We start from the raw sequence: 14,960 nt of genomic DNA, 5'->3' as shown, positions 1-14,960 counted from the left end.
ATAAGAGACAGGGGTGGGGTGGGACGGTATTATTGTTTGGTGAAGTTAAAGAATATTACTAGTATGAGACTGCACACGTTTTCACTGTTTAATTTTTTTTTCCCAGACTTTTAATAAATGCTGATGTTAACTTCCTGAGGTTTTGCTTATATTGTCCAGTACTTAAAATAATTAGTTTTTTGCATTAACCTTATAGAGGACAGATATGTAAAGTAAGACAAACTTGGGAAAGCAAAATAAAATCACAAATGACATTTAGTGAGAAAACCATGAAAGGGAATTGTCTTTAATTAGTTCACAGTTGGAGATTTGTTCATAGTGCTTATTTTAGTTAAGTCTTTCATTGGGGAGAAAAGAACTATTTAACTTTCAGAATCCTTAGAGGGGAGAGGGCCTTGAAACATCATATATATCTCTCAGCCATGCCTTCCAACATACTCTTCCAATTTTTGTGTAGCCACACTATACTATCTATAAATGCATAAATTGTTATTTTTAATCTATAAAGGTTACAGTTTGTATTGAAATTGATTTGCATTATTTTCAAAACAGTGCTGCAGGAGAGAACTTTAATGTCCATATCTCCCTGCTGTTACACTAAGAATCAAAGATTTTATAACATTGGAACCTGTACTCTTGGCTTAGCAGTATTTAGGAGTATTAGCTTCTAGCTCAGCAGACTCTAAGATACCCATCCTTAAAATCAGCTGTTAATGCAAAGATACTTTGTTCCAAAACTGTGAGAGATTCTATTCTTGCCTTGCTCAAGCCCAAAACCTCATCCAAAATGCCAAACACTGATTTCCAGGTAGCTGTCTTGCCACATCCATGCATTTGATAGTAACAAGCTCAGAAGCCACAACCACTGGTTCTTTCTTCCCACATCAAAACGAGTTCCTATTGCTTTGGTTTTGATCTGCCCTTCAATTTGTACAACAACAGGGTTTTTTTAAATCAGAAATTTTTCTTTTGATCTGCTAGTAAATTTGTGAGAATGTGGTAGGGCAAAATTAACTGAAAGCTGGTTTACATGACTTGAAGTTGTGAAGAATGATAGAATTTGAAAAAAAAACCCACATTATTAGTAATCTTGCTTAGTCAGTAATTACTAAGTGTGGTATGTACTGTTGGGATAAATATTTATATGTCGTAGTATCTTAGAGTTACTTGCAGCAGCAAGTCTCTTGTTGTTTCTTCTTGTTGTGTTGTTTCTACATATTTCCATTGGATTGCTGACTGCCATGTTGCGAAGCTGAAAAATGTGTTCCATTTTTCAACTCCTTTTTGCTATATTAAACCCTGGCCACACTTTAGCATAGAACATATGTGCACCTGCAAGTAAATATTTACCTCTCTTCTGAGAATAGAAATGTTTTGCTCAGTTTTCCTTCCCTAAAACTATCCAAGATGAAAACAGGTTATCAAGATAGAAATTATTCTAATTCTGCTTCACTGACAGGTGTCCCTTAGTGCCGACTAGTACATTGAATTTGTGGAAATCCTGATTTTTAATCCTGACATGATACTTGATGACATGGATTTTAAAGTGACTTTAACTTTTTTATCTTATTATCTTATCTGATCATTCCTCTCAATATTTTTTGAGACTTATTATTCTTTTGAAAACATAAACAAATTCATAAAATGCTTGTCTATTCAGAGCAGACCATCATGGATCTTTTCTAGGTTTTCAGTGGTGATCTTATGGATCCCACAAGAGTAGGAAATATTTATAGTAAAGATAAACATTTATCTTGTACCTACGATTCTAGATATGAAGCTCAAACTGTCTTAACAAGAATTTTATTGGCCTTAGCTTTCCCTTTGTTGTAAACAGTTTTGATACTATTTTTGATACAAATGAATGTGGAAACACAGTATACATACAAAGGCAAAGTTTAATACTAATATTCTATCTTGACAGCAGCGATAAAAACTGGGAGGCTATGCCTCATTGTTTAGTGACAAAATTAATGACTATTATTATCCATCTTTCTCTTCACCTTTCTTTGCATCTACATCTTGAGTACTGTGAAGTGAAAATTAAACTTAAAAATTAGATATTACACAGAAAGATAAAAGAATTTCTAACAAGTTCTGGATTGTAATTTTAATGTATTAGATATTTCGTTTGAGTTATTTTTTAAAATATCATAAGAATACTCGAGAGGGGGAGAAAAACAGCACCTGTAGCTCTCATGATGTGATAGATTTCAACAACCTAAAATATTGATACCACCAGTTCTGGAGATAACCAGAAGTCCATAGTGTCAATATCCATAGCTACTAAGTAGGGATGATAAATGCTTTCTCTTTTAGTGACTTGGAAAAGCTTGCTTTTTTTTTTTTTTTTTTTTTTTCCCCCCTAATCTGTACGCTGTTATAGACTAGATCCTTTCTAGATCCTTTCATGAATCTCCCTTTCAGCCTTAAGATGAAGATGGCTACAGATCTTGGTATGAGTTTAGTTAAGAAAAATCCATGTTTTGTTAAGGGTCCTTTTGATTTTTTAATGTGTAAGAAGTTCTTTTTGCTCTTAAAAATGCTATATTGTCTTCTATCTAAATCCATCAACATAAAATATATTGACTCATCTGTTGTCAGCCTATGGTGAATTTGAACTCTGACAGAATCTTAACACAATCCTTTCACTTTTTTGGTTTTATCTCCCTTTTTTTTTTACTTATTAATGGTAAGAATTGGAGGCTCTGTGTTAAAATGATAGAGGTAGTGACAGCTGAAGAAGAAAACTGTTGTTAAAAAGTACAGAAAATGCAAGAATACATGTAACTTTATGTTCTTACAATCAGATTGCAGCTATTTGGTGGGCTGTCAGAGGATAGTGAGTACCTCATTTACAATTTCTAAGCAATAGGATGAGGGATGTGTACCCAAAATTAGGTGGGGTTTGGGCATGTGGGGATACATTTTCAGTCCCTAGCATGGGAAGAGAAGGTTAGCTGATAATTTTTTATCCAGAGTCTCAAGAGCGTTTCCAAGCAAATAATTATACTGCTGTTCTTACCTGTCTTTTGAAGAAGTCTATTCTTTTCATGGATTATAGAAGCATTTTAAAGAGACTAAGATTCTGTGTTCTGTTTTGAACATTTTCACAAATGCTAAGTGCTCTTTTCAACACTCTTTAGTCAGTAAATCACATCTATGCCCACATGTGGGAAACTCATAGAGAATCCCAAAACACAAGGCAGTCTTTTATGGCAGATACTTGAATAAATAAGATGAACAGATATTGCTTGTTCAAGTGCTTCAAGTAGCATCTATATCTGTACATTTGTGCAGTCCATGGCCACTATCTCAACCTACCATGAGTGCTCTCCACAGTTTTTCTCTTATTTTTCTCAGAATAGGTATGAACACACTCTTCCACAAGATTTAAGCAGCATAAAGAGTAGTATTTTGACTTAAAGCACAGAACCAAAAATCAGGACAAATTTATTCTTTCTCTGATGCTGGTTTTCTTTGGCCCATTACAAGTAATTTGGGTGTATGTATCGCTATTAAAATTACCAGAGTGTTAAGGGGATGCCATATAAATTGAGCACTTCTGATAGCATATCTATTTTCTGTCATTTTAGGTATCTTGATAGATTGTAGTGAACTACTGGGGAAAAGGAAAATTACTTTTGTGTTAATATGATATTTTATACTAATTGTTTCTCAAGCTATATGATTTTTGAAGACTTGTAATAAAGTAAAGGAGGTTTTGATTTACAAAGAATGGTTAGGAAACATAATGAATATTGAAGGAATGTTGGAAGGCCCTTTTCTTATGCATTTGTACTTGTGGCTAAACATCAGTCTAAATAAGTCTGCCTAACTGAAAAAACTCCAAAATCTTTAAGCATAATTTTGTGGTTTTACTAGTGCAAAAGAACTATCTGTACAGAAAAGCAGCAAGGGAAGGAAGTAAAATGAAGCACATATACGACACTATCTCCAAATGTGCTAGAGGGAAGATGGAACATTGGGTACCCAATCTACCTTTTAGGGTTCATTTGTATTCACTGACTGCATAATCAAAAAGAAATGTAAATAAAGAACTCTAATCAAATAAATAGGTTGATTTGCTAGAATATTACTCTGACAGGACAAGTACTTGTTTGTGCTTATCCTCAAGCCTCAAAAACTAATTATATTCTGGTCCTGAGGTGGAAGTTAAGAACAGAGTGAAAGTTTCAGATAGATACTGATAATGCACATTTTATGTTTTCCCTTTTTGTAGCTTCATTTCCAATTGTGTTACCAGTTATTCCACTCTCTGCTTTGTTGGGCTAAAGTCACCATATACTTTATTTTCGTCTCGTCATAACTGAGGTTATATAGTGGTCTAACAAACCCCAGATACTTAATTTCTGCAAGAAACTTGAGCTATGTGCAGGGTTGATTGATGTACTCTTATAGTCCTTGCCATGCAACTTGCATCGCAGAATTCTTGCAGATAGGTTGCATGATATTCAGAAGGAAAGCTGATTCCAGCATCAGCACAGGCAGTACTAGGTGCCAAGATTGCATAAAAGAGTATTTTTTTGCAGTTGAAAACAATGTTTCTTGGGCAAATAGCAGGCAGTGGGAACATGGCTTTTGTCTGTCTGAGGCTATTTTAAATGCCTTTTAAACTGTGATAGACAAGATTCTAATGCGCATGTCTGACAATCTTCACTAAAAAGGAGGATGAGAAAATTATTCTGGTATATAACAGATAACTGTCTAAATAGTTTAGAGGCAGTCCTGGAAAAAGTGGTTTGGTTCTAGGGGTGGTCCTTATTGCATAACTTCTCTTGTATTTGCTTCATTGTTATTAACTTATTTTGTTTGACAGTTTGAGGAAAATGTAAATTGCTTAAGTGGACAGATTATAAAGGAAATTTTAATTTAGATTTCTGAAAATAAGGAATATCTCTGATCTTGTCAGAAAGGTAGATTTCTTCCATTCTCTGCTAAGGATCTGGTTCCCAGAGAACTTGCTAGTATCTACTGAAGTAATGTGATTGTATGTATTTCTTTCTCACTGTTACATCCTCTACCAGAGATCATCAAACCACTTAGTTAATGGGATTCTGCTTACTCCAAATTAGTTTAATGATTCAGAGATTTTGCCATTTCTCCTACCAGCTGATCCAGAAGCTCCAGAGACAAGGTTACCATCAAGTTCCCCATTCAAACCCCAAACCTTCAACTTTGACAGAACTGATTTATTGTATGTGGCTTAGCTGCAAAACACAGTGTTAGCAAGACATTCATTAATTGTTTCTGGTCAGTCATAAGTCTTTCAAGAGGAAAACTTGGGGCCTGAAATGGAAGAAGTTTTTCTTATGGGTGTTGATTAATGCCTTGCTTCAGTGATCCTTTAATCTTGGATGGTTTGCTGTCACTTGAATTTCTGAACTCTCTTTTGTGAAAATACTGTGGGCAACAGCACCCACAGACAAGTTGATACTACGAAGATTTTTAGTATTTCTGCATATGAAAAGACAAGATTTAAAATATGCTGGTGAGCTAATGTTGTGGAACTGTTACCTTTAACTTGTGTTCATTACAACATCTGTGGATAACACTTCCTGAGTATAAGGAAGTGTTTCTGCATTTTCTATTTAAGCATTTCTTTTTTTATATTCTTCCTTTCTCCTTTCTGGCAGCTATGGCAACTGCAAAAAATATTATTAATATCATTAGTAAAATCCTTTCAGAAAGGATCGCATAATGATAGGTAGTTTTATTAAAATAGTTTATTGAGATGGAATTCATATTCAATGAGCAATATTGTCTACTAATGAATTAGAGGAACCATTTACAGGCTCGAAGTTCCTAAAAATTTCTCAGTATGTAAATGCTGTAAGAATACATCAATTTTCAGTAGAAATAATAGAAGAATTATTGTTTATTAGATTCCCTATTTAGAATTCCATGAAGATTCATTTAGTTACTCCTGTAAACATTCTGTTCCAGTGAAAATCACTGTATATGGCTAAATACATATGTTTGTGATTAATTTGCATGTTTTTGAAATAGCTTGTTAAGATAACCTAGTGTTTGTAGTAAGTAAATGGTATGGGAAGTTAATAGAGTTATAATATAAAGAAGGTTTCTTCCTCTTCCTTCTCCATTTTCCTTTTCAGATAAGAAATTGGAAAGCGTAAGATCTGAATGAATGATATTACTACTTACTTTTCAACAAAGTATTCCTTCTTTATTATAGTATCAACTTCTTTATAAATTTTCCTTCTACCATAACATTTCTTATTTCACCCCTCCAAAATTTCTTTAGATGTAGTTTTATGCGCAGTGATTACTCCCACATTGCATTAAAACTTTCCATCCCAACTTAGCTCTTTCAGGATTTGTCCATCCCCATGACAATTCACTTCCCTCTAGCCTAGTTGACTTTTTTTTTTTTTTCCCCAAAATGTAAATACAAATACAAAGTCAGAACTGCTCCCTTTCATTTTGACATGTACATAAACTGCAATTCTTCCTTCTACCCCAAAGTTCTGCTCACACATAGTTGTTTTCATTACTGTAACAAGAGACTGAACTTGCCAGACCTTTGAGGTGGAACAGTCTGCACCTTTTCCTCAAAGTGAGGAGACTTTCCAGATCTTGAAATGTTAGGGTCCTAGTGATGTAGGCATTGAAGATATGTCAGTAAACGTTCATTCAGTAGCGTCATTCTTAATACTGCAGTCTTTTCCCAGGAACTCATCAAAGCAAGGCTGTGGGAAATGCATCTGAAGAGAAACTTCAACTTCTGATAGTCAGCACAGGCTTTGATTATACCACGTGACTTTCCATCTAACACATCAGAGGATTATCTGGGGCTCCAAGACAATCCCATTAACAGTTATTTCCAGACCTTCTGGAATCTCAGTTAAAGATCTTTCCTAAATTCCTCTGAACTTGTTAGGATACATAGAACAGATTTCTGGGTCACAGTTTGAGACCAATGAGAGGGATTATTGTTTTTTGGGGTGGCAATTGGAAATCATTGATGATGTATATATCCAGCACCAATTTCACCTCTTTCATCTAACAAAGGCTAAGGTCCACTGAAATTTCAATAATATCTAGTGTTCATCCTAGGCACCCTCAACTGCATTAAGCAATCTTCACCATTTTGATGCAAGAATTAGATCATTTCTTTAGTGGAAAGCTTTATCATGCACTTATACCCACCAGGACTGGTCCTGATTAGATAATATGTAACATCTGATATGCTATACTATTCTATATATAGCTGCCTGACCTAACTGTAGGTCTAACAAGCATCAGCTTTATCACATGATTGCCATACATAGACGTGAGTTCTAAATCTGTGTCCTTACAATACTTTTTGGTTTCTGTGTTCATATTTTTCTTTTCTAGCTCCATTAATTCCACCGAATTCTCTTAAAATTTGAGCATTGGTTGCTTTTAGGAGTCTCTTTCTTGTCCCATCATTTCTTATCAGGTTAAATGGTATTCAGTCTCTCATGTTAAGTTTGAGTGAGGAAAAAATAGCCTGTTCTTTTTCTACTTACACAATTTCAAATGCACTACAGACTTGGATACCGTGAGTCCTATTTGAAATTAAATCTTTTGGTCTAGTAATCCAGGATGTACACGCTTCAGTTCTGGGTTACTTTTGGATGTATTGATTCCCTCTTTGAATTTTTAAGAATGATTTGTCTCTCTTTGAGTCCGATTTGTGGCTTTTCCTTCCTCAGGGTTCTTTCTTATAAGGATAGTTTGTTAAATTTTCCCTCCATACATCTCTGAAATATAATACAACTATTTACTGCATGTCTTTGTGTCTTATCATTTCAATTACAGTTGTTTGTTTGGTTTTTTTTCATCAGATAGCTTCCTCATATTCCTGGCAGAGACAAAGTCTGATTTTTAGGCTGAATAACTTTTCCTGTTAGAACAAATTTACTTAGAGGAAAATAATTTTCTTCTTTTTCCATACTTCTCTGTATCTCAGGTCTTCTCCAAAATAACCTCACAAGTATGGTTTACTTAACCTTAGCTGTCTTATCTGTTTATGTACTCCTTCCCACCTATGATAGTCCGTTAATCGTTCATGCTAAGATTTTAACTGTCAGGGACAGTTAAAATGCAACTGTCCTACTTCCAAGAGATACAAAACAAGTTACACAGTTTAAACACTTTCTCCAGGATGGTATTTTCCTGATATCCCCAAATCCTTCAGACGCCTAGGTAGCTAGTTCATTTTCATATTCCTAACCTCTAGAAAATGGAGATAGAGGATAATCTCAAATTTCTGCAGCAGGGCTTATTTCAGGGTGGTGGAGACCTCGCTGTCTTCTGAAGTCACATTTGAAAAAGCCTCTAGAATCTTTTTTGGAAATAGCTGTGGTAGGCGCCTCATTGACAAAGCCACAGAGGCACTGAATAAGGTGAACATAGAACTATTATTCACAAATCTTGCAATACTAGAGACAGGTACAAGTTACCAAAACTAGTAGGAGATAGGTTTTAAATTAAGATTTTTAAAAGTACTTTTTCTTCACCCAGTCAGTAATAATCTTCTCCATAAACAAGAGTTTGTGGAAACAGAGAGTATTAATGGTTCTGAAAGGGATTAAACAAGTTTGTGGACAAGAGTTCCATAAACTAATGCTAAAGGTAGTAGCATGGATGTGCCATACTCTTTCATGTGCCCAATCCAGTGACTGTGGATGCTGGAGCAGTGGGGGACTAATTCTTGGATAGTAGTAAAGCTCATGTGCTCTCCCTAAATAACATCTCTTGCTGCCAAGAATACTAGGCTAGAGGAAAGTCCTACTATGACACAGTAAGACATTTCTTCTCCTCTCTTCTGAGCAGCGAGCACTGTGAAGACAGTTGTGTCAGGTGGTCTCCTGAGTAACAGAACTTTCTCACCAAAGAATCTGCTAAATCTTCCTGACTTGGTGGCTTACTTCTGTGCCATTGCAGTGACTTCTTCTTCTTGCCATCAACATAACATAAACAGAACAACAAAACTTCAATTTTACTGAGGTTTCAGGGAACCTGAAACTGCTTTCTAGCACCCTTGAGATCTGTCTGACAATCAGCTCCCTGCCCTTCTCAGGAGTTTCCCAATCTTTGCTCATTCTGCAGGTTTACTACTCTTGTGTGATTTTTCAGCATGCTCTAGCCTATACTCTAGGAATTTCTTCCAGATGAACATGTTCAGTGGTTTTCAGGAAAAGGGCATATCCCCCAGTCTCTCCTCAGTAGGCTTCATCTGCCCGTGCAGCAGCATCCAGGACCAAGGAAAGAAGCAGATCTTTCTGCTTTCAGCCCTCACCCCCTTTGGGAAGCCTAGAACACAAAATTCATAATAAACTGTCAATAAACAGACTTAATACTGCTTTTTGTGATAAATGTTCTTTTGATTTCCATAGAAAACCAACAGTCTGGGTTGTTTTGGGGGTTTTTTGATTGTGGGTTTGTTTTGTTGGTTTTTTTTTTTAATTTAACCTGGATTGTTGTGTTTACCACGCACTGCAAGATTTTAAAAGTTTACCATTATTGGAGACAACATTATATTTAGATATAGTAAACTATAGTTAAAGAAGAGTATCAGTCTTGACCTTGGAATTTCCTTTTTACAGGTTAAATTAATGAATGAGAACAGTGATGAAGTACTTTGGAATTTATAAAAGAAATTTACAACAAAAAATTATCATACATATCACCTCCATGCTATCAGGATTGAGTGATAATAAGAAGAAAATTGTTTGACTTCTTTCTAGGGATGTGTGAATCTACCTGATTTTGAACTACTAGGTAATTTTCTGTCACCTAACTTTGTAGTGGGCTCATCTGAGATGTCTGCTAAGTCCACAGAGCCACTGACTCAATTCCTGCACACCCTACTCCCAGCAGGATGGGGGAAGAGAAAGGGAAGAGTAAAAACAAGAAAACTTGTGTATCAGGATAAAAATAGTTTAATAAGCACGGAGGGAGGGAGGGAGGGAGGGAGATGCAAAGGCAATTTCTTATCACCTCTCATGGGCAGACCAATGCCCAGGCAGTTCCTGAGCAAAAGCTGGCTACTTACCTATCCTCCTTCCTCTCCATTTCATTGCTGAGCATGACATTATGGCATGGAATATCTCTGGTTAGTTTAGATCATCTGACTGGTTGTGTCCCCTCCCAGTCTCTTGTCCACCCCAAATTTATTCAATGGAGCAACAGAGTTAGAAACATGAGAAGGATTTGACACTGTACAAGCACTGTTAAAACATTAATGTATTATTAACACAGTTTTGGTAACAAATCTACAACACAGCACTGTAAGAACTGCTACGAAGAAACTTAACTCTATCCTAGCCAGACAAACTTGCTACTAGTAACGAGCACTGCTGAATATGTATAATGGAAACAATATATTTGAAAGTTTTATGATATGAAATGTCTTCTATTTAGATTTTTTTTTAATCACTTTTTTATTAAGAAGTAGGAAGTCTTTGCGAACCTGTGTGTGGTAGAAAATCTTAAAGCAAGTGACACTAATAGAGTAGCCACCTTCTGAAGGAAAGATGCCCAGCATTTTCTAGAGAGTTCTACACAGTTACTGTGCATTTAGTACCAGCCTCTGTGTCTGCACTGTAAGACTTCAGAACACATAGTAACACTTGGCAAATATTACTATGTGGTAACATTTGGCAAATACTAACTTTTAAGTGATGACCACTGAATTAGAACCGGCATCATAAGGTGCAGATTCACACAATGCAGCCACGTGAACTTTATAGGGAAGCAAATTCTAAAGGCTCAGTACATATAAGCAAGTTGAGATGGGAAAAGGATTTATGGAGAAGCTGACTTGCCAATATGTAACACAGTGAGAAAGGTGGAAGAGAAATCAGAAAAGATCTTTGGAATGCTGTATTTTAAACAGAAAAAAAAAAAAGTCTATAGGGAAGCATACACATATGCCCAAGGTAAAAGGTCAGGATGGTTTTACCTGCCAGAAGGGGTCAGGGAAAGAGAGCCTTTTATTGCAGATGGAATCTAATATAAACATTCAGGAACATTTTTTTGCTTTATATATTCACAGACTAAAACAAAATAACAGAAAAACCCCAGCAGCCCATATCTGAAACTAAAATCTCTGCTGGGAGAAACTGGATTTTTCAATATACTTTGCTTAGCATTTCTAAATATTTAAAGTTTGTCTAAATGTGGAAAACTATTTCTTAGCTTGTTTTTTCATTCCTTCTCCCTCATTCTATAAATAATTGCTGTATTTTTATGGAAAAGGCCGATACATGAGAATCTAAAGACATCTTTAGTTGAAGACCACTACTTTGTAACTAGTTCTTATCCCCTGGATAGGTGACTGGTTTTAAACAATTTCCTTTTGAAGTACTAAGCACTGGAAATGTGTATTCTCGATGAACTTAAGTAGAAATTATGAACCTTCACATCTTTCATTGCTTTTTTGGTGTTTGCCAGCCTTCACTTCTATTAAAAATGAGGGGTCTACTCTCTCTGGTCCTGTGATCTTTTAAAAGTCATGATCTGAGATTTCCAGGTGGAAATATTTACTATGCAAGTACAATTGCAAATTATTGTTAAAAAAATCGTAAATACAGGAATTAACCAAAGAATTATAAATATATGGCTTAGAAAATATCGCTAGGTTTATTTTTAATTTAAAAGTACATCAGTAAATATAATTTTATCTACTACCCTATAAAACAATTAATAATGTTTTGGAGGACAATAGGACCTGAAAGTGTAATGTTTAACCTTGCTTCCTTCAATCTTTAGAAAAAAGACCAGTTCCTTAATTCTTTTTTTTTCTGCCATATGACTTTTTAATAAAAGGTATTGCAGTTGTAGTAGATTTTATTTATATATGAGTATTAACTATTAACTGTATTAACTTTTTTAAAAAAAATTCTCCTACTACTGACAATTTTCAAATATGCTATACCTATAAAGGTAAATTCAGACTTTCTGTTTCATTCCTAGAATATTCTTTCAAAAGAAAACCAGAAAAACTAGTATTCACCTTTGGAAATAATAAGCTTCTGTCATTTGCATACAAATATACTATCAAGCCTGTCATTGCATTAGGAATGAGAAAGATACTGTATAGATGTATTTGAAATAACTAGAATTAAGAACATATGACTGAGCTTAAGCACTAAGACTAGTTCCTGATTTTTTTTTTTTTTTTGAAGTGACAATCCAAATTTGAATACATTATTAATGTTCATCAACCCGGTTAACTATGCAGTAGAATTTTTACAATATTGTATATGCCTATGAAAGAATTGATGAAACTGAAGAAAATAAAAATTTTCATTAATATGTAGTGAATATGTTATTATATAGAAATTTTTGTAATGGGACCTTATCCAAATTGTAGTCTTAACAGATGGGATCTTGTTGGGGTTCCACATATTTAGTTATTTAGGACTTTAGTAAACAGTGATTTTATCCAGTCTGTGATTGGAACAGATGTGATCTTATCAGGGTTCCACGTTTTTTCAGGAGCATAAAATTGCCATGATTTGCTGTACAGTGCTATAGTTTACTTTTTGTGCTTTTAGAACCAGAGTCCTTTTTAGCCAGAATTTGCCCTTGGGTCCTAAAAACATCATAATAGGGAGTTAATGTTTTATTCTCTATTAATCCCATTAAATCCTTTTAATATTAGAGCATGTGTTGCTTTATAGCATTAACTAGTGTCTTGCACTCAACAGTATTTTCACAGTTTATGACACTGCTTAGGGCATTAACAAACAGCTGTTTGAATTAAATGAGCAGTTAAGGACCCTGTTCATTAACTCAAAAGTTTCATGTATTTTTAATTCCTTAAATCTAATGGTATTATCACCCTCCAAGAAATCTATCTTTGATTATAATTTGCTGTGACCAGTATCAGTTTGGGTGAGATGAGAGAGATTATTTTTTGACTATAAACTCTATCAGTGGTGAACATCTCCAGTGAATCTGAACTGTCTTCTAACAGTTTTAATCTTTTGGGATATAAAACTTTTAAAGTTGTTTACAGCAGTTGTGTTAAGATTTCTTCCAATTTTGTTTACTGATGACTTCATTTAGCTAATGTAAAGAGGCAGTTGGAACAGAATTATTTGCATTTGAAATGGTGCTATCAGAGGTTTCTGACTGACTCATTTAAAAAAAAAAAAAAAAAAAAAAAATAAAAAAAAAAAAAAAAAAAAAAAGAAAATTGTATTTGGACAGTGACAGAGTATCTAATGGAGTCCTATGTATCAAGCATACATAAGCATTTCATATGTTATACAAGATTTAGGTCCGTATGTCTTCATTCTACTTAGAATATAAGTGGTTTAAGTTTTCATTTTAACATGGATTCTGTGTGGTCTTTATTAGAAACCACAAAGATATGTTTTGAACTGAGGCAATTTTGTCATTGTATAGCTTCAGTTTGGAAAAAAACCCCCTCCTCTTTTAAATGTCTGTGTCTGTGTGTGCATGGGCACATATGTATTCAAGATTACTATTGCTTTAGTACATGGTTGTAGAGTATTTTAGAATTACGCGCTTAAGCTCAAATTCTATACATTCAATAGAATTACTCATATCCACTCATTTAAATATGTGCCTAGATGTCTGTGAGATTTGATGCAGTTTTGTCAACCTTTTTATACTAATTCTTTAAAATATTCCTGATTTCTTTAGCTTCAAAAAAACAGAAGTTCCTAGTCAAGCCTTCAATGAAAAGAAAAAAATTCAAATATGCAACACTTTACAATAGCTTTTAATATTTTTTAATTGTTTATTTAGCCCTCTGCTCAGATGGTGCCTTTAATACACACTCAGTTTTAAGCATGATAGGGCTTTCTAAACAGAGTGATAGCATTTTTTAGTTTAGTATTTATTTAGCTCCAAGGATATTTTAAACACTTTCTTTCACACTGGGGCAAAAGATTGAAACACCAGTGAGACACTGGTGTGGTTTCCCCGAGAAGCTGTGGATGCCCCATCCCTGAAAGTGTTCAAGGACAGCTTGGACTGAGCTTTGAGCAGCTCTGGTTAGAACTAGATGACCTTCAGAGGTCCCTTCCAACCCAACCATTCTGTGATCATATGACAGGCAATAGCTGAACTGTGCTGCTTCTTGAAAACACCAAAGTGACTAGGAATGTGTACCACTCAGTTATGAATCTTTTCCCCTTATCAACTCCTCTAATTCCAGTATTTCAGTTTAATGCTTTCAGTCTGACTATTCACATTCATGTGAAGCTCTAAAAAAATCCTTTTACTTAGGATAATGTTTCTATAGCTATCATTTGGGTAACTATCCTTTTAAGTATCCTCAGAATACTTACACCTTAAACTCTACAAGGATTATACTATCCTTAGCTTTATCCTTCCTGTGGCAAGTTCTTGTTCAATCCTTGGTAAGTGTACCTTTCCTCAGGAGAATTCTCAGGATGTTTGGATACAGATTTAAGGTGGTCCTTCTAATTGCTAAACCATTCAATGCAGTTATTATTGCACATTTCAGTCAGGAAGGCCAGGATATTCACAGAGAGTGCAGAACTGTCCGAGGGATCTTGTCATAACAAGAGGATAAACATGGAATAAACTGGCTATAACACAAAGCAGTCCATGCCATCTTAAGTCTTTAATATTGTTTTTAGATTCGTTGTACTGTTTAAATCATAACAGACCACATCATAAAATAAAAATAAGACTTGAAGTTTTTAAAAGGTGTTCATATCCTGATGACTTGGGAAGATGAAGACTTGCAATCAATCCTTATATACATGTAGAAGAGCAGTGTGGATGTCTAGATTTGTTCTACCTTCAGACAATTGGCCTCAAATAATAGACCTCTGCGGACATGTTAGAAAGATTGTGTTGTTTTCTTTCAAAACCTATTTAATGGATGCCATGTTGCTGGACAGACCTCTGCCTTTTCTCCCTTTCCTTTTCTCAGAATGGAT

General features: G+C 34.8%; 1 protein-coding gene across 1 annotated transcript in view; it reads left to right on the top strand.

The window, feature by feature from the left end:
* The window catches only part of CCDC178 (coiled-coil domain containing 178), a 113,888-nt gene that overhangs the window by 76,780 nt on the left and 22,148 nt on the right, over window positions 1-14,960 (top strand). Inside the window, 1 exon segment of the mRNA XM_026841456.1 lies at window positions 8,310-8,317. Coding sequence (XP_026697257.1) covers window positions 8,310-8,317 — 8 coding nt within the window.

Source organism: Athene cunicularia (assembly GCF_003259725.1).
Source record: "Athene cunicularia isolate RWA chromosome 2 unlocalized genomic scaffold, athCun1 chr2_part1, whole genome shotgun sequence".
Classification (NCBI taxonomy): Eukaryota; Metazoa; Chordata; class Aves; order Strigiformes; family Strigidae; genus Athene; species Athene cunicularia.
The sequence above is the reverse complement of the archived record's forward strand: the minus strand, read 5'-3'. Positions and strand labels throughout refer to the sequence as shown.